Source organism: Coenobita brevimanus, chromosome 13 (genome assembly GCF_032717465.1).
Source record: "Coenobita brevimanus isolate Jiangsu-jjx chromosome 13, ASM3271746v2, whole genome shotgun sequence".
NCBI classification, from domain to species: domain Eukaryota; kingdom Metazoa; phylum Arthropoda; class Malacostraca; order Decapoda; family Coenobitidae; genus Coenobita; species Coenobita brevimanus.
In genome coordinates this window covers 45,786,888-45,808,093 of record NC_136966.1, presented here as the reverse complement: position 1 = coordinate 45,808,093, position 21,206 = coordinate 45,786,888, and the positions used below count along the sequence as shown (strand labels likewise).

Here is a 21,206-nt window from a genome sequence, read left to right as displayed (position 1 = left end):
AGGATAAGAGGCAAGAAGAAGAAGCAAGTGGAAGACAGACAGGGAGGTGAGACGGTGCAGGGGAAAAAAGAAGGAAGATATGAAAATAGACGAATAGAAGGAAGGAGGAGATGGAGGGGGGGGGGAGAAGAGGACAGTGATGGTGGGAGTGAGAAATGGATATACACAGACTGGTAGAGAGAGAAGGGGGGGGGGAGTAGGATACAGGAAAACTGAGAAAATAGATGGAGAATAATGGGTGTTGTAGAAAGGAAAGGATTCAACGAAGATGGAGGAGGAAAACAGGAAGAGAAGACAAAAATGGTAATTGCAGCGAGAGAGAGAAACAAGGAAATTGATAGGAAAGGAGATGAAGATGCAGCGAAGATCGAAGACAAGACGATGACAGTAGTAATTGTGATGAGGGGGAGGGGAGAGAAGATGTTCTGAAGATGATGGGAAGAGAGAAAGAAACATGAAAATGGTGAGAGGAAGATGGAAAACACGAAGAAAAAAAGGAAATAATTGAGGTGACGCGGTGCACGAGCAAGAGCAGGGATGATAAAGATGGCAGGAAGCAATACTGAAGAGAGGGAGAAGAGGAAGACAAATATTGTAATTGTTGTGAGAGGGAGGAGAAACCAGGAAGAAGATAGCAAGATAGGAAACAGGAAGAAGACAGTGGGAAGAGAAAGAAGGGAATACAATGATAAAAGTGGTGAGAGGAAGGAGCTAGTGGGAAAATGAAAGGACGATAGGAAACATTTTAAAGGAAAGACAGGAAGGGAAGACGGGGAGTGTAATAGTAGTTAAAGGAGGCAGAAAAGAGAGAAAATAGCAAGCAATAGTAATGAGAGAGAGAGAGAGAGAGAGAGAGAATATGACTGCAGTGTTTGTTGTGAAATGGAAAAACAAAGAAGGTAGAAAGATAGGAAGAAATGCGAAAATAGTGAGACGAAACAAGAATGAAGGTTAATAGAAGAACAAAGCGAAAGAGTAAGAAGAAGGAAGACAGGAAGACGAAAACAACTGTAATTGTCGCAAAGGGGTGAAACAGGAAGGAAGAGAATAAACGTAACAAACATCCATCAATCCATCATCCAATCCTACCTTGCCCCATGAGGAGCGTAGAAGCCCGGGGCTAGGCATGTTGGCCCTGACGTTTAAAATGAGAGTGACCAGCCTCACTCATCCCTGAGTGGCATTACGTGAGCAATAACCCCAACCACCCATTGGATATAAACCTTCACTGGCTCAATCCGATTGGAGCGTCACAAATACCCATTAAACCACCAGGTGCCATAATTTGGTTATATGGTTACCACCCAGCGTAGTAAATGGCTTCCTGGTGTACAGGACACCGTTTGGCTTGTCACTCAGTGTAGAGTCACCCATAGGTAGAAGAGGAAAGAATGAAGGAAAGACAACAGAGGGAATGTAAAGTCATCCGCAGGCAGACTGACGAGGAAAAAATGAAGTAAAGAAAGACACACGAGGAAGGAAGGAAGGAGGGAGGAGAGGAAACGGCAGACACCTGAGAGCAGTACTACATCGATTGAGTGGATGGTGAGCGTCCCCACCTACCATCAACGTAACAAGCAAAATGAAAAATAATTAATAAAAGAGAAGAAAGTACAAAGTTAGAAAAAGACACTATTAAAAAAAAGATGGAACATAGTAACGGAAGAGAAGCAAAAAAAAAAAAAAAAAGACAAGAACCATGACGAAAATCGATAAGAAGATAGGAAGCAAAATGAAGATAGTACGACGAGGGAAAGGAAGACAAGAATAGATCATGGTAACTGTGATGAGAGAAAAAGATGGAAGAGGGAAGGAAGATAGGAAGAAAACGATATGGTGATAGGGAAGAGGATTGAGAGATAGGAAGAAAACGATATGGTGATAGGGAAGAGGATTGAGAGATAGGAAGAAAACGATATGGTGATAGGGAAGAGGATTGAAAGATAGGGAGAAAAATGCAGATGACTGGAAAGAAAGAGAGGAAAAGAGGAAGGAAAGAACTGAGAGGAAGAAGAAAGATGGAGGAGGAAAGGCGAACGAAGCAAGCAAGGAAGTTGGCCCTGGCAGCAAAGAGGAAGGCATCATATTCCCTGCAGATGACAGACGTGGTGGGGAAGTGGCGGAGGAGGAGGGGAAGAAGAGAGGAGATGAGGATAAGAGATATATGGAATAGAGGAGAGGGGATAGGGAGGGATAAGGGAATGGGGAGAGACGGGGAAGAGGTGGAGAGGGAGAGAGTGAAGAGGAAGTGGATAGAAAGGAAACGGGAGGGGAACTGAGAATATCAAAAGAAGGGTTGTGGTGAAAGAGGAGGGAAGAGAAGGGAGAGGGGAAAAGGGGTGGCCAAGAAAGGCGGGAGGGAAAGGAAGATCTAGAACAGAAGAAGGAAGACTGTGAGGAGAAACAGGAGAGAGGAAGCAGGACAAGGAAAGGAAAGAGGAAGAGAAGGAGTAGCTGCTGAAGGAAATAAAGAAGAACAGGAAGATTGACGAGAAATGTGAGAGAGGAGGAAAAGAAGGAAGGAAGAAACGAAGGAGAGAGGAAGATAGTACTAAGTGAGGCAGAGGGCGGAAAAACGGGAAGAGGAAAGGCGTACGTAGAAAGCAAGACGAAAATAATACGAAGAGACAACAATAGGAATTCAGATGAAGACATGACGAAGAGGGAATGGAAAAAGAAGACAGTGGTTATCTTGATGAAAATAAGGAGCAGCAGGAATGACAATAGGATGGGCGGAAACAAGATAAAACTAGAAGCAACGAAGAGAGAGTGATTTGAAACATGACGAAAATAACACCATGAACGAGAGGGAAGAACAAAGGGGAGAAAAATTGCTTAATCTAGCACACATAACAATCAAGATGAACAAAGATAAAAAAGATAGGAAGTAGTATTAAGATCATACGAAGTAGGGAAAGGTTGACAGAAAGAGAAGAATGGTAACTGTGAAAAGGGGATGAAGCAAGAGGGACGAGGAAAGGCCTACACAGAAAGGAAGCAAGCAGCGTAGAGGAGGGCACCATATTCCCTGCAGATGACTATACGTGGTTGGGCAGTGGTGGAGGAGGGATACAGGGAATAGGTGGGGGAGAGAAGAGAGAGAAGAGGGAGAGACGAGGGAGGAGAGGGAAAGAGGAAGGAGAAGGGGACGAAGATGGGAAGGCAAAAGAAGGAGGGGGAGGAAAGGAAGGAGTGGGAGAGAGGAAATTAAAAAAGGAGATGTTGAGTACTGAGGGAAATACAGAGGAGCAGGAAAACTGAAGTGACGAATGAGAAAGGGCAACATGGGCGTATCTGTAGTAAGAACATGAAGAGAAAAGATGATAGGCTAGGATCATTGGAAGTAAGCCATTTGTAGATAAGATGATAATGTGCAGTATCAAGGAGATGTAAAGATTGAAGACAGGAAGAGGAAGACAAGGATAACTGCGCTAAGGAGGAGGAGCGAGAGGGAAGGTGAGAGGGAGATAGGAAACAAGACGAAAATAGATATGGACATAGGAAATACTATTAGGGTACTACAAAGGGAGGGGGAGAATGAAGGGAGGAGGAGGAAGACAGTGGTAAACTGGGTGAGAGGGAGGGGCAAAAGGGCAGATAGGAGGTAAGATAATAAGAAAGAAGACGAATAAAGTCTGAGGAAGGGAACACGAAAGGAAAATAGGAAAAAGGGTGAAGATACAAGTACGACGAACAAAGAAAAGGAAGGCACGAAGCGAAGGCGAAAATAGTAATAACTGACATGAGAAGTAGTGAAAGGAAGAGAACAGGAAAATGACTAATGAGACGAAAATTCTACAAAAGAGAAAAAGGAAAACAGGAAATGAAAAGATAATTGTACGAGGACAGGAGGATGGTATGCAAGAAGTAACAGAGTACGAAGAAAGAAGGCTGGTAGGGAACGTGATGAGAGTAATAACTGGGACTAGACGGAGGGGAATAGGAAGATAGCAAGCAAACGAAGCATCATATTCCCTGCAGCTGACTAGACGAGGTGGGGAAGTGATGGAAGAGGAGAGGGAGAGGAGGAGACAGGGAGAGAGAAGAGAAGAGGGTGGGAACGAGGAGGGAAGAAGAGGGAAGACAGGTAAGGAAGAGGAAGATAGTAGTAATTGCGGTGAGAGGGAGGAGGGAAGACGGAAGGAAGACAGCAGACTAGGCCGCAGTAGCAGAGAGGAAATCATCATACCCCTTGCAGATGACAAGACGTGGTGGGGAAGGAGGAGAGGAGCGGAAATATCAGGAGGAAGAAGGAAGAGGGGAGAGGGAGATAGAGGAGTGGGGAAGGTGACAGGAGAGGAAACAGAGAGAGGGGAGAATAGAGTGAGGAGGGAGAGAACAAGAAGGAGAGTGCGAGAGGAAGGAGTAGTAGGGGGGAGAGAGAAAGAGAGAGAGAGAGAGAGAGAGAGAGAGAGAGAGAGAGAGAATGGACAGCAGAGGAAGTCGCAAGGGATATTACGAAAACAGGAGTGAGGCGAAGACCGAGAGAGCAGTGGGAGTGAGGAGAGAGTCAGAAACGAGGAATGGAAAGGGAGGAAAGGAGAGAGAAGTGGGAGAATGAAAGCAGAAGGAAACTGAAAACAGGAAGAAAAATAGGAGAGAGGAGTGAGAGAACGGAGGGATAAGTGAAAGAGAAGAGGGATATGTGGGTGTGGAAAAGATGTAGAGAAAATAGAAAAGTGAAGAAACATAGAAAGAAAATAATAAGGTTTAGAAGGAAAGTGGGAGAGAGTAAGCAGAAGAACAGTGAGAGAGAAAAGTGAGCGAAGAAAGACGGGAGATAGGAGCAGGAAAGGTATGGAAGGAGAGGTATGTGGAGGAGAGGAAGGAGAGAGGGAGAGGAAGGAGAGACGTTGGAGCAGAGAAGTGAGAGGAGGGTAGAGTGGGAGAGGGGAGAAAAAGAAGAGTGAGATAGCGAAGGAGTAATTAGAAGAGAATGGGTGGAAGACTGAGGCAGGTAGGTAGGTAGGTAGGTAGAGAGAGAGAGAGAGAGAGAGGGAGAGAGAGAGGGAGAGAGGAGTCGTAAAGCCAGGGGTTATGTGGGCAAAATGGAAACTTCCCGTTCTCCTATTTTTTCTTCTGTATAATACCGGAGAGAGAGAGAGAGAGAGAGAGAGAGAGAGAGAGAGAGAGAGAGAGAGAGAGAGAGAAATCCTAGTGTGGGTGTTAAGAGAAGTTCTGGTGATCGTGTAATTACTCTTCCGAGGATGACGCCATTAATTACGTCATTCACCAAGCTGACATGTCGATTGCAATTTTTATTTCATTTTATTTTATTTTTTTGTTGCTGTCTGACATTTTACTCAGATTAGGTAAGTGCCTTATAGTTCATGTATTTTAACTGGACCGAGATATTCGTCCCTTTGTTGCATTAGTTTTTATATTCTGTAAGAGTATAAAACCGTAAACAGCTCGACATCCTTTCCATGGCACTTCCTCCTGTCGGTTATCATATTCTAGTGCTATTAAATATCCTGGTTATAAGTCAACATTCATGATGGTGTGATGGTAAATTTACGCCTACTTAAAGTGAACAGAGTATAGTTGTGGAAAAAACAATATTGAAACTGATATTTAATACTTTTAGTTCGAGAAAATCTTTAGTCAACCGAACAAAACTGTCTGAACGCAAATGGAATACGAAATGCATCATCTGAATGAAGTGGTAATGGGAGTGAGTAGGGAAACAAGTGGAGAGAGAGAGAGAGAGAGAGAGAGAGAGAGTGAGACAGAGACAGAGACAGACAGACAGACAGACAGAGAACCTTGGAATGGTAGTAGACTTTGGAATTGCAGTAAAACAACTTGGAATGGCAAGAGGAAAGCTTGAAATGGCAGGAAAATCTTGGCATGGCAAGTGAAAGCTTGGAATGACAGGGACGAAGCTGTGAATGGCAGGAGTGAAGCCTGGAATGGCAGGAGTGAAGCCTGGAATGGCAGGAGTGAAGCTTGGAATGACAGGAGTGATGTGGTGATGAGGTGAGATGGAGGAGCTGGGAGGCATTTAGTAGCTGATAGTCTGCATGAGTTCTTGGATTGGGTGTCTGGGAGGAGATGGGTAGATATAAAGCACAGTATATTCCCCGTACAAAAATATATTGAGAAAAACACTATCATCTTCGTCACCATCACCACCATCATCATCATCATCCTATCATCACAACCACACCATCATCATCATATCATCATCATTATCAGTCATTATCATCGCCATCATGAATCATCACCGTCATTCAAGCCCAACTTAGAAATAATAGCACGTCCATTGGTTGGGTAAATTACAGAAACAAGGAAACCAAAATAAAGCAAAACAGAAAGAAAAAACACCATCATAATTCCCAGCGAGAATGGACCACACTTGCACACACCCATCATTCAAGCTTTCCTTCCACAACGAAGAAATTTTTCGCTCATCAATCAAATCTTCGTTCCACAATCATATTTTCCTGAAAATATCATTCAAGCGTTCGCACAATGCTGGAAAAAAAAAAAAAATAGACCACTTACCCATCCATTCGTCATACAGACTTCCCTGTCTCGTTTATGAAATCGTGAAAACGGGTCACACCTCCATATTCTCAGTACCGGTATCTAAGCGAGAGGCCGCCCTCTAAGCTTCGGAAACGTGTCACTACGACTAGTGTTTCCTAAGCTACATGTAGTCCTCTGTCGGAAATAAAAATCAAAAGAAAAATCGTTATCACGGTCAGTTACAATAGACATGAGAAGTATCACTGTCACTGTGCATCGATGATACTGGCGGGTACCGTTCTGCACAACTTTGAAAATATCTGCCTTGGTAAGCTATCCTCTGTGCTAATATTATCAAATCTTTTATATGCCCAGGCAAATAAAAGTGAATGGTTCTTCAGTATGACTTCTTTTAATCAGTTTCTTCCGGGAAAAACAAATTGTTTGCATGTTTCTGGGTTCAATATTAACTCGCTTGGCATAAAAATAATTCTGCCTTATACAACGATATAGTTTATTGCAAAGAAGAACAAGAAAAATAATATACACGAGTTCTTACTAAAGAAAAAAAATCGTACAGCATTTAAAAATTAATGGTCGCATATTTCAAACTACAAGGCGCAACAAAATTAACCCTCGCTGTCTCCCCAAGCTGAATAGTCTAATAAGAGTTTGGGGACAGCAAGATTATATATATATATATATATATATATATATATATATATATATATATATATAGAAGGAGGGAGAGTCGTCGTTGTGTGAAGGAAACGGCTGTTTTTTTTTTTTTTTTCTAATCCACCCTCTACGAGAAGTCGCTCCTTATCTTAATAAAATAATGCGTGATTGGCAAGTACGAAATATATGACGCCATCTTTCTGAATCCGATACTAGAGATTTGTTTTTAACTCATCCAGTGCTAGAACATCATCTGGATATAGCAAATATAAACTAAAACGCCAATGTATAGGAAAGGTTAAATGAGTTATTATTATTATTGCCGTATTATTATTATTATTATTATTATTATTATTATTACTAGTAGTAGTAGTAGTAGTAGTAGTATAAATATTAGTTACCGTAAATACTTATGAGCATGAGACAATCTTCTAAGGACCTGCATCAATATATGACATAAAGTAACTTTTTCGGTTATCCGTGCATCTCCAGACAATTTTATTAACCTCTGAAGACATTACGGACTGCTGGGGTTAAATAACGCTTTCATCAACCCCTTCGTATGAGAAACCTTTCTTAAGTTGAAAAAAATCGTCTGAAGGTTGCAAAAATAAACTAGAAAAATAAAGGCACGTCACCAAATTGAAGGAGTTAAATGGGTGAACTTTTTCTCTTTTTCTTTTTCTTTCGAGCACGAGACAATCTTCTAAGAACCCGCCCCACCACAGTAAAGAAATTGCAGTGGTGAGGAAGCGGCCGAGAAAGGGAGAGAGCAAGAGGGGAAGGGGGGGGTTTGATATGTGGCAACGCGTAATCGCTCTTGTTTCAGACATCAGATTCGGAAAGGGCCACGGAAATGAGGAAGCCTTTTGAACTGGCTGGCAGAGGTCGGGAAATTCAGTTGCCTAGCGTGCTTGTACCGCTTTTCTTTTTCGTTTTTTGTTCCTCGGAATGGTGAAATATTGCGCTGTGGAGCAGAGTTGTCCCTTTTTAGCTAATAAAAAGTAGAATACTGCGTGACTTGTAATCGCTAGAGTAAGATGTACATTCTTACAGCCAGTAGCTAAGTAAAGTTTAAGGTTTAATAAACTTTAAAAGGGAATACGGTACTTAGCCATATCAAATAACTGTAACCCAGTATCCAGTCGAGCTGGAGGGTACTCTTCCTTTAGTGCTTGGATGTAGCCGAAGTGGTCATAGACCAAGTAATGAATTTCAAACCCAAGTACGGTAACAGATCTCAGGCTTCCATAAAACTATCTTCTGTTACAACCAAGATATTTGTTGCAAATCGTGTCGATGAACACGGCTCCACATGACAAATAAGTTAGCCTGGTTTTAGCACATGCAGTGTGCAGGCAGCTACAAATGCTGGTGTGTTTCTTAGCGTGAAATTTCTATCGGAACTATAAGTTCGTTTACTTGGATACATCAACCGCACTGACATGAAGGGGAAATTTTCATTTCGGAAATGAAGCGCACAAAATGCCTTGGGGAGTCTATCATAGCACTTCGAGAAATTACTGTAACGGTAGTATATAAGACACATTTCTGCATGGTTTGTTACACATAACAGAAAAGAAAATACCAGCATAATAAACGTACAGTACTACAGCACCAGAAGCAGGCATATGCAACTTAATAAGTTGATAACTCACAGTAGTTGTAGTCTCACACTTTCCTCCAGTGCCCCTAAGCTGCGAGCGAAAGCCAAACTCACCATCAAAACTAGTTAACCATTAGAATGCGGTGACCTTTTCTTCCCTCTCGACTGAAAAGGCTTAGGAAAAACCTCTTGCAATGAAACGGTTGGTGAAGACAGTATCTAATCTCTCCAATTCGAAATATATCTCCTGGTCAAGAGAAAATCGTGTGGAGATAGCTATAGTAGGGTATAATGTAAATGACGCCCTCTGGTAGAAGGGATTCAGGAGTGAACAGCAATAATTATACATTTCTTGTCTAAATTTCACACTCCCGTTCATTGTTCAAGTGGAAAAATTTTCCCACCCGTACAAAAGCTAATATATTCAGAAGCTAAACAGTTTCAGCTTCAACACCATCCAGGTTAAGCCGAAACTGCTGTGTCCTCGGAATAAACAATTTTCCCATAGGAGGCTATAAATCTCCCATTACTAAACTCTCACGGAAGGATGATCGCTGGTGCAAATGACATGACAGAAAAGCGGAATTGATACAGAACATGGCCCTCACCCGAATCAAATATTATGCAAAAATATAGTACGTTCTTATCAGTCACGGATGTGTTAAAAACAAAAAATACATGAACTTTTTCCATCCAACTCTTCTGTAAATTGGAGGAAACAGTCAGATCAGCTCGGTATGTAACTTCGATTTTGTCATTTATATTTTACTTCTCATATTATATGCCTGATATATCCAGCCTATGAGATTTTTCGAGATGAAGGGGTTAAATATAATATCTTCATTAACTCCTTCGCTGTAACTGCAGAGGCTCTACTGAGTTGCATAAAATCGTACGAAAAAGGCAAGAATAAACTAAAAAAAAATGTCATCGGACTGAAGGGGTGAACAAGCAGTCTTTTGGCGATTATTTGTGGACTAATAACAGAGAGAGAGAGAGAGAGAGAAATGCCACTTATAACGAGGTCATTCTGTAATTTGATATCCCGAAGTGGCCATCCGACCCTATAGTGCAGTGTACAATATTCTGAATCCAGTCAATAGTAAAGATTAACCCTTTCACTACCAGGACTCTCTGTATTGTTCCTAATATTCTGGACGTTTTTATTTACCTCGGGATAGAAATGGAGTGGTTTAAAATGTACTGTCTGCATCCAATTTTTTTTTTTTTTTTACTGGGGAGCCCTCATAAGCTGAAAGAAATCGTCTGATGATGGCAAGAATGTGATAAAAATTAGCTTCTTCGAGCTGAAGGGATTAGCGTGGCACCATTGAGAGGATGATTTTTCTCTATTATAAGCTCGCTGCCATCAGACAGTTAGCCAATAGTTTATGAGGGACCTCGAGTAGTGAAGAGGTAATGGAGTGCTGTACCTCCAATTCTGGGAGGACCTATGATATATCAGAGAATGGGCTAATTAAGACCACCGTACAACTAACCCCTCAGTTCTAGACGCCACCCCTGATCTGAATAAAAATAATAGGGCGACAGTAAAGGAACGTCATCGAAGGGAGAGGGAAAACGATGAAGTATTTTTGTTGCTATATCTTACTGACACCAGACGATATTATTCAAGGGCCCCCTTTTGTTGAAAATGTTAATGAAAAATATATTAAACCCAACCAGACCGGAACGTCTCTCTGAAGTTGAATAAAATCACTTTGAGAGAGCATGAGAAATATAATGCAAACAGACGAATTCTCACTGAAGGGGGAGTTAACCTTGGAATCCGGCTGGTGATGATCCACGAACATTATCAGCCAGCAATGATTTCCGTTTGGTTCGCCACCTTCCGATCAAATTCGTGCCCACATTTGCAATTCAGATGAGAGTGTCTAATTGTAGGAAGAGAATAATTCAGAGCTCTGGCCCCCGTGTGCTCTCTCTCTCTCTCTCCCTCTCTCTCTCTCTCTCTCTCTCTCTCTCTCTCTCTTCTTTGGGGAAACAGAGAAGGGGACTGGAAACATAAGGAGCGAGAACATAAGGAACAGGGAGCTAGAATGCAAGAAACTGAGCAAGAAAAAATAATAATATTGCAAAAGTCCGCGAAACAGTGTCATAGTGCAAGGAACCGTAGAGCATACTGTACACTAACTTGGACCGTTTCTTTCTCCTCGCTTCCCTTTTCTCTCTCCTCACTCTCTTTTTCATTCTCTATTTCTTTTTTGTGTGTGTGAAACGGAGAACGATCGTAAAAGAAGAGAAATAGTGAAAAAAAAAAATCGTGGATAAAACAGAGCGAAAGTGAAAGAAGCTGCGAGATGATAGTGTAAGAAATAGAGCAGTAATGTAAGAAACTTTTTATCTAAAGCCAGACGCCATAATCAAGTAAAGGGTGACCGTTTGTCATTGAGTTAGTGGTTTTACGGAGAGGGGCTCTAACCCTCCGCCAACCCAGTTGTTGACACGTAGGGAACAAGTGTGGGTCTGTTAAATGGTTACCACCCAACGTTGTTAATGGTTTTCAGGCTTACAGAAAACTATTAAGCTTGTCACTCAATGTAAAGCCAAATGAAAAGGAGAGAAGAGTAGTAAAAACTGACAGGAAAGATGGGGGAAAGAGGAAGAGAGGAGGGAAGACACTCTATGTCAAGTAAGTGGATGGTGGTCGCCACCACCTACCACAATGTAAGAAACTGTTGTAAGTATTTTAGTTTGGGCTTTCTTCTTTTCTTCACTTCGATCTTTAGTGAAACTGAGAGTGACAGTGCAGGAAATATGAAAATAGATAATGTAAGAAATAGAATGCAGCAGTGTAACAAACTAACAGTCGCTGAGCTAAAATGTACGAACCTAATCTAGAACGAATGTAAGTAAATAATGAATGTGGCTAAACTTGAACTCAAATCTTTCTCCTTGCTCCTTTTTTCAGCAAAACAGACAGCAGTCTTGGAAGAAACAGAGACCGATTGTGTAAGAAACAGAGAGCGGTAGTGTAAAAAAAAAAATAATAATAAGGTGTAAGAAACAGAGGAAACGTATGAAACAGAGCAACAGAATAATAAACTGAGCATCTGTATAAGATACAGAGCGATATCGTAAAAAACAAAGAAGGATAGTGTAAGGATCAGAGAACAACAGTGTAAGAAATAGCGCTAAGTACCATGGAACAGAAAGCAATAGTGTTAGAAACAGAGCAACAGTGTGCGAAACAGAGCAATAGTGTAAGAAACAGGGAACAAGGGTGTTAGCAACTGAGAGGAATAGTTTAAGAAATGGAGAGCAATACTGTAAGAACGGGAGAGCAAATGTAAGAAACAGGGCGATACTGCAAGAAACAAAGAGCATTGTCGGAAACAGAGAGCAACAGTGCAAGAAAAGGAGGGCAATGGTGTAAGGAGAGCAATGGTGTAAGAAACAGGGAGCAAGAGGGTTACCAACAGAGAGGAATAGTGTAAGAAATAGAGAGCGATACTGTAAGAAACGGAGAGCAGAAGTATTAGAAACAGAGCGATAGTGTAAGAAACAGAGAGCAATACTGTAGGGGAAAAAAAAAAAGCAATATTGTAAGACACAGCAATACTGCAATGAACAGAGTGGACGTGTAATTACTGCATATTTCTTACTCTCATTCGGCCTCCTTTCTCCTTTCTTTAATGAAGCAGGAGACTGAGTAAGAAATTAATGAACGTGGCTTTTCTTAGAATTAATTCCGTCTCCTCCTTTTACTACACCTCTTAGAATCAATCTTTTCTCATTCCCTTCTCCAAAACAAGAGCGATAAAGCAAGAACCAGAAATGGAGAATGTAAGACATTATTGCACATTTCTTGGTCTCATTTCTTTCTCCTTGATTCTTAATAGCGTAAGAAACAGAGAATGATATGTAAAAAGCACTGTGGCAAGTCTCGTAGTTAGTCAGTCCTCCATGCTGCGTTCTTTAGTGAAACGTGGAGTGACACTGTAAGGAACAACCATACGTTTCCTAAAGTCGTTTCCTCTTTGGGTTACGAAACACTCCAGCACCTCCTCCGTGGCGATTTTTTTTTTCTTTTTTTCCATATTACACTTTAACAGACCCTTGTATCTCATCTATATCCTTCCCCCCCCCCTTTCGACAGTGACTGCATACCGGTAAATACCACACACTAAGACAATTACAGTATGTGTTAGATACAGCAATAGAATCGTACCGCAAGAAAAAAGTGCAAATGGATTTCCATACCAGACGTGAATACGTCTCCTTACCCAGTCCTTTCTCCTTGGCCCGCTCTTTAATGAAACAGAGAGGGACAGTGTAAGAAACAATTGCACACATGGAAGACATTTCTTTCTCCCTGCTTTGTTCCTTAGTGAAAAGTAATGATAAAGTGCGAACGTGCTTAACATTACACAATTCATTTTCTTTCCTTCGTTCCTTAGCGGAACAGAAACCGAGACCGTAAGGAACTATTACACTTTCCTTGGACTCAATCCGTTCTCCTTCCCCCGTTCTACAACGAAACAGAGAGCGGCAGTGTACGAAGAGAGCGATAATACAAGGAACTACTCCACGTCTCCTGAGCTCAGTAATTTTTCCTCGTTCCCTTCTCTAGTGAAACAGAGTGATGGCGTAAGAAAATCCTCTCTCTTTCCCCCCTCTTTATTGACACTAAGAGGGGTAGTGTAAGGAGCCACTGAACGTCTCTTCACTTGGGTGCTCTTTGTAAGCTAACACTTGTAAGACGAATATGTTTAGCCGAGAAATTCTTTTAGCTAATGACTTTAAAATAAAAACACGAGACGATAATATTCGGCTGAGTGAAACCATTGTGGTAAATGTATTCTCAGATATCTACTGAACCTTTTCCTATTATGGATGAACTTCGGCATTCTGCTTGGTTCAGGACAAGACGATTATTCCCAGCTGAAAGAAATCTAATTGTTGAAGGATTAAAAACAATTTTGATTTTCTTCAGTGCTGTGGAAACATATAATAATTTTATGAAGCCAGCACTAAACCCATACATCCAGATGAGTAAAATCATAACAGAGGGTGTACATTACTATAGAAACCGCTTCCCTGCCACAGACGCAAGACTACTATGTTCAGGCGAGAGAAATTTTACGAGTATCAGTTAACTCCTGCACAGCGATGAGGTACTGTATATTTCATGTTACCCGAGTTACCACCAGACAATTATATGTAAGCAACGAAAAGACCCTGGTAGTGAAGGGGCTAATGAGAGCTATATCTAACCCTCCAGTTCCAAGGGCCTTTCCCAAACTAAGTAATATTTTGAGATGCAATAACAGAATAAACCACCGGATTAAAGCGATAAAAACGACATTGAAGAAGCCTTTCAGTGCCACGATCACATCTTTATTAATCCGGCAAACTATAGGCGATACCGGTATTGTTTAATCAAAATAAATCCTAGCTGTGGAAGGACAGGAAAGGCCTTCGCGATTCTGCCAACAGCTTGTCCGTAGCCAACCCACAAAAATCTACGGAGAGAGTAACCCAGGCTTCCAACAGATTGCCCGACACCAGCCAACAAAAATCTACGGAGAAAGAAACCCAGACTTCACATAATCTGTCACCAGTAAGGAATTACTGGTGTGTGTCTAATAGATTTCTACCCTAGGCATTCTCCCCATTCCCCATTTACGAGTAGCTATGGACGTCATAATGTCCTGATGTATGTATTCTTCACGTTAATATTCACGTACCTCTTATTTATCCATACAGTGTCTTTTGCTGTGCTGCCTTCATCACATCATTTTCTGTTGTTCAGGTGTGTGTTAAGTGGTATACTAAACAAATTAATGCAAAAAATATAAACAACGCCTTGTATCATTCGTACACTACCATTCCTACGAAATGGCAGTAGCTACATAACCAGTCCCATTAGTGCCAACCTGGAGGATAATAATAATAATAATAATAATAATAATAATAATAATGATGATGATAATAATAATAATAATAATAATAATAATAATAATAATAATAATAATGATTATGATAATAATAATAATAATAATAATAATAATAATAAATAATAATAATAATAATAATAATAATAATAATACAAGAACAATACTACCCCTACACCAGTCGTACACTTGCACTCCTACAAAACAAAAGCAGCTACGTAATAAATCTCGTTAGCACCACTCCAGATAATCAAACGTAATTTATGGACGCTGTACATCATACCTACACTCCGGGTCCTACGATATGGCAGTAACTACATAATTAACCTCATTAGTATCACTCACCGGCCATTACAAGACCGACACACGCGAGTCACCGCCACGAAAGCATGGGAAGAGAAAGTAGGAATATCTCGAGAAAGCAGGAATATGTCGAGGAAGTAGGAATATCTCGAGGAAGCAGGAATATCTCGAGGAAGCAGAACTATCTCGAGGAAGTAGGGCTCTCTCGAGAAAGTAGGACTATCTCGAGGAAGCACGAATATCTCGAAGAAGTAAGAGTATCGCGATGAAGTAGGAGGCTCGAGAGGAAGTAGGAATATCTCTAGGAAGCAGGAATATCTCGAGGAACTAGTAATATCTCAAGGAAGTAGGAATATTTCGAGGAATTAGTAGTAATATCTCGAGGAAGTAATAATATCTCGAAAAAGTAGGAGTATCTCGAGGAAGAAGTAATGTCTCGAAGAAGTAGGATTATCTCGAAGAAGTAGTAATATCTCGAGACAGTAGTAATATCTCGTGGAAGTAGGAATATCTCGAGGAAGTAGGAATATCTCGAGGAAGCAGTAATATCTCGAGGAGTTAATAATATCTCGAAGAAGTGAAATATCTCGAGGAGGTCTTGTATTACTGGTAACGAATGTCTGTCATGAATAAATACCATATACAGAGTGTGATGGATGAACGAGTAGAGTTCCGATGCTTTCTCGTAGTCGTGGCTGTAGTAGTATGGGTCGTATTTTAAGTGGCTTTGGGAATTTATTAACGCCTCTTCTTTGGCGATTTATTATGCAAAACTCATTATCCTCCTCTGTGTTGGTAATACATAATATATATAAAGTTCCGGTGCTTTTCCATTTTATCACGGTTCCTGTGGTAATGGCCTTATTCTAAGTGGCTTTGGGTATTTCGTGACACACCTTACTTCTCGAATTATTATGCACACGGCACATCATTAGCCTCTTCCGTGATACTGTTGCATAGTGTGTTATTAAAAAGATATAAATACAAGATAATATTAAGGTGTTACACGCAAAAGTGATCGCTAAGATGTTACGAAGCCTCCTGTCCCTTAGAATGTATGCCTCCTCTAAATTCGAGTAGTACTTCAAGCGTCTGTGTACCATCGTTTCGGGAATCAGTATCGGTATGGTGTGATATACGGACATGAGTAGTACCAGTGCTTTTCTCTATTATTACCACTGCTTTTCCCTATTATTATGGTCATGGTGGTATGCATCCTCTGAATCTGCCCTCATAAATGTATACCAAATCCTTAGGAATGAATATCACTATACTGTGAGACTGATGCATAAAAATCGGATGTTTTCTCTGCCATTATGGTTTTTGTGCTAATAGGTATCCACTAAATTCTCCTTACCCTCTCTACGGGAATGTATGTGGTCGATTCACAACAGACGGTGACAGTGTTCCATATTGCTAAGATTAATCCATAAATATCTTGTGGGGAAAAAAAAAAGTGAAGTAACTGTGTAACTGATTTGGATGTCCATGTATTGTGGCATGATCTAGATCTCACAGTAATAGGTATTAAAATGAAAAGTGAAAGGATGAAGCTATGCAGGGTTTTTCAGGAGTGGTTGAAGAATAACTGCTAATATGCAAGGTCAAAGCAGGTGATGATGGGGCATCTCACTTACCTTCATGACGAATGCACAGGTTATACGACAGGAAGGCAAGTTGATCTAACTCTTAAAGACTTTTTATCTGTAGAGTCTCTCGAGGACATACATCTTTCGCCAGCAGCATGTCTTTACCACTTAAGTTTCTGTTCTCAAATATATGTGATATGGTGAATATCCGCTGTGCAGATCAAGGCAAAACAATTAGCTGAATAATTAGTATATGATTTATTCTTACTCTCAGCTCTAGTTCTGATGCTATAAAGAACTTTTTATAGACCGATCAATCTTTCGAGAACCACTGTTTGATGTCGATTAGTGTCACGGAAATGCGACAATTAAATCAGTAAACAGGCAGCAATGAGCGATGATTGGGCCAGGGAGAGCCACACACCAGAGGCGATACAACCACACTCAACCAACGGAGAGGAACTACTGAGGCACCAGACACGCCCAACGCAAGTCCTAAGCCCAGGCGGCGGGGGGTTGCCATACGCCACTGCGAGCTTCTGCTGCAAATGTCAGGGTTTCGACCTTCTTTCACGTATCGATGTTTTCGTGGGTATTACTTGATTCAGGGATAGCGAGGTCCGTGAGGCAAAAAGCTGAACCTTCACCTCATTACTATGGTAACATCTTCTGTATTTTATTCTTGCGATCTCCAGGCAATTTTAGTCAACAAATGAGAAACTTTCGAACTAGAGAAGTTATATTTATATAGCCTTCATTAGCGCTTTCTTTACCATGTTGTTTTCTTAAGCTGAATGAAAACGTCTTGTTATTTTAAAACACATTGACGAAGGAGTATATCTGTATCTACCTACCAACTTATTTATCCGTCTATATTGAAAATGTGTGTGTGAACCTTCATTAATACTGTCACTACGAAGTCTCCTCAGAAGCGAATAAAATCGCCTGGAGGTGGCAAGCAAGAGAGGATGTTCAGTGTTCACAGCGACGCCGTGGCGAAATTTGACCTTGACCCGTGATGTTGGCCTTCAAGCGATATGTACAAAAATCGAATCACTTTTGCCCATTCCCAGACACAATGCATATGAATTTTTATCCAGATCGGTAGAGCATTCATGAGATAATGCCACTCTCTAAACTTTAATCTTGACTCATGACCTTTAACCTTAACTTTTGATGGACATGCAGCATTACTGAATCATTTCTTCACAGAGGCACATACAGTGCGTGTGCCAATTTTGGTCGTAATCGTCACAGGCATTCAGAGATAAGGCCGCACTACGAAGGTGGACTTTCATCAATGACCTTTGACTTCTGGTTGGCTTGCACCAAAATCGAATGACGTCTTCCCAGACCCATCCACAGTTCGTGTGCCGTTTTTGATCTAATTCGATTTAGGCACTGATGAGCCATATTGGTGACACATACATATGTACATGCATATGTGTACAGCAAAATCATAAATGGAGACCGACTCGACCACAGTAGCCAAGCCCTCGACGTCATTGTTAAGAAACTTTGTAGTTTTGAAAAGAGTGATAAGATGAGAAATAGGAGCCAAATCAGTTGACCAAGGATACATAAATACATATTACGATGTTCATTTGAGATTTAATCTCCTCACTGTGACGACGCCCTGCGTAATTTATCGCCAGACCATATTCTGCAAAGAAAAGTTTCTCCTAGCTGGAGAAGTTAGAAATACACTTCTTTAACCCTTGTATTCTAGGAGGCTCCGCTGAGCTAAATAAAATCGTCTGAGAAGCAACAGAAATAGAGTAGAACTAGCGGTCTCAGCCCATTGGGTTGAATAAGAAAACAAAATCTAAGTCAGTATAGCAGTAAGCATTGACACACACACACACACACACACACACACACACACACACACACACACACACACACACCGGTTAATACATTGTTAAGCAAATGGTAAATCAGTATACCAAGCGATAGTGACAAGCGATGTGTATGTTATAATTTTTGACTGGTATTTTGATGATGCATGGATTACCCCCTCCCCCCTCAAAAAAAAAAAAAAAAAAAAAGGCAAGAATGAGTTGTGCCAGGCTTGCCTGACAGCAGTTATTTTATTTTTCAACCGTTTTCAAGTTAAAGCGCTCTGAAAATCAGTGATCTTGCGGCTGACCTTTCAAGGTCACTCACGGTCAAAGGTCATGGTGCCAAATGAAAGCCCATATGAAACTTCCTGTATCTTGATAATAATAAATATCTCTATCTTCAACCAGTTTAGAGCTGTAGCCCCCTGAATATCCGTGACCATGAGTTCAACCTTTCAGGCTTACTGGAGGTCAACGGTCAAGGTACCAATTTAAAACCCATATGGGACTTCCTATATACTGATAATAGTAAACATCTGTCTTCATCGAGTTTCGAGTTATAGCCCCCTGAATAACCGTGACCTTGACTTTGACCTTTCAAGTTCATTTAAGGTCAAAGGTCATGGTGCCAATAAAAAACCCAAATGGGATTTCCTATTTGTTGATAATAGTAAATATCAATCTGCAACCAGTTTCGAGTTAGGCTATAGCCCCCTGAATAACCGTGACCTTGAGATTGACATTTCAAGGTCACCCAAGTTTAAAGATCTTGGTACCAAATGAAAGCCCATACGGGAGTTCCTGTATGCTGATAATAATATCTCCATCTTCAACCGGTTTAAATTTATAACCCTCTGAAAATTCGTGACCTTGATTTTAACCTTTCAGGGTCACTCGCTTACATCTAAAATTTAATCACTTCCTTTTGGGACCAGTGTCCACATATCCTGAAACTTTCACGTAATTTCATTCAGCCGTTTTTCCGTAATGTTCCTAACAAACAAAGAATCAACCTAGAATGGCACTCAGTAGAGTGCATACCTCCGCCAAAGCCTAAACATGCAGTTCCTTTTAATTTAATCAAGTCTAATCCATATCAAATTCCTCGATCCGCACCTTTATCCGGATCTGCACCGAAATTTAATGGAGTCTATTCTGGGCCAAGGGCCATTCATCTACCAAGTTTCGTGGAAATTTGTCCAGTAGTTTTTGTGTAAACTTACTCACGAACCAACCAACAAACAAACAAACAAAAACGGTCAAGGGTGAGAACATAACCTCCTTGGCGGAAGTAACAAACTCGACCAAAAACAATTCCTTCCCCGACTCAGTCCGGGCGAGGTAATAACGGATATGAAGTCGGGTCTTAATATCTATTTTGCTCTTTGTGATAGAATAGCCGTCTTTAACTCGTTTGTGATGCTAATATTTGTAAAAGAAAGGTGTCTAAACCTCTTCACTACAACGACGTACCGGCATTTTTTTCCATCTCCCAACGATTGTATTTATTTAACGGGAAGCTTATTGAACTGAAAGGATAAGACAAAGCCTTCATTAGCTGCTTCACTCCTAGAGCTCTTTCCTAAGGTAGGTTAAGTCATCTGGGGGTGACAAAAATGAAGAACTATTATTGTTCACTGTAGTGAAAAATTAACCCCTCAAATACAGGCCTAAATGTGTGTTATAAAATTAGACCATGAAACAGAATGCACAGTAAGTTTCTTATTTTCCTTTGTCATAGTTAGGCTTCTGCTAAGAGTGTCTTAACACCCTCAGACTCTTTTGACTCATTTTTAGTTGAGTGAAATTGTATGGCTTTAGCTGGAATAATGAAGTCCATGAAAGTTAATGGTATATGTTCCTGTGAGTCACTTTCAGCTGGCAAGAATGTTTGGCGTTAGCTGTAGTGGAATTTCAAAGTTGTCCCGACCATGAGAGGGTTAATGGCGCCAGTCCTAACATTCATGCTCCAGTGATTTGTTCTGAGCTGAATAAAATCGTCTGGCTTTAGCTGGAATAAAATACTGAGTTGTCCGGATCATTAGAGGGTTAATGGCACAACTGTTAACACTCAGGCTCCTGTACCTCACTCTCGGCTGAATAAAATCGTCTGAAGTTGATGGAATTGAATGAGAAGACTTTTGGTACGGGTATTAACATTCCCAGGCTCCTGTACTCACTCTGAACTGGAAAAAATCTTGGGTTGGTTGGAATAAAACACAAGACGCGACCAGGATTCTAAAGGTTAAGGCTTCAGAAATAGGCCTAAAAGCGTCTCATAAAACCAGAGCATAAAATCTGATATATTGTTAGCATCGTATTTTTTGTGGTAGTCCCAGTTAGGCCTGTAAGCTCTGGCTGTCTTAATTACTCTCTACGGCTGTCCTATTAAAAAGAAAAGTCTAGCACGTTTTTCTACCCCACTACTCTCTACTACACAGCTCTCTACCACACTGTTCTGTCTCATATCTAACACACCGCTGTCTACCACACAGATTTTTACCATATAACTCTTTTTCACACAGCTCCCCACCTCACAGCTCTATCACACGACTATCTTGTCACACAGCTTTCTACTCAGCTTTCTTTAGTACACAGCTCTCTACCATACAACTCTCTTTCACACAACTCTTTACCACACACCTCTCTATCACAACACTGTATGCCACACACCTGTCTACTGCAGGTATCTCTACCACACAGTTCTCTACCACACTTTTCTACTACAACGTTTGCTACCACACAGCAGTCTATCAGAAATTTACCTCCATACATAATTCTTTCACACACTTCATTACTG

At 40.9% G+C, this 21,206-nt stretch overlaps 1 protein-coding gene across 2 annotated transcripts in view; it reads right to left on the bottom strand.

Moving 5' to 3' along the window:
* Positions 1–16,791, bottom strand: part of LOC145416322 (opioid-binding protein/cell adhesion molecule-like) — a 395,407-nt gene extending 378,616 nt beyond the window's left edge. For both annotated transcript variants that reach the window (XM_080285321.1, XM_080285327.1), the window contains exon 1: positions 16,614–16,791. In XM_080285321.1, the coding sequence (XP_080141447.1) occupies positions 16,614–16,619 (6 nt within the window). In that variant the 5' untranslated portion in view covers positions 16,620–16,791. The remainder of the gene's footprint in view (positions 1–16,613) is intronic.
* Between the last annotated feature and the right edge of the window lie 4,415 nt (positions 16,792–21,206).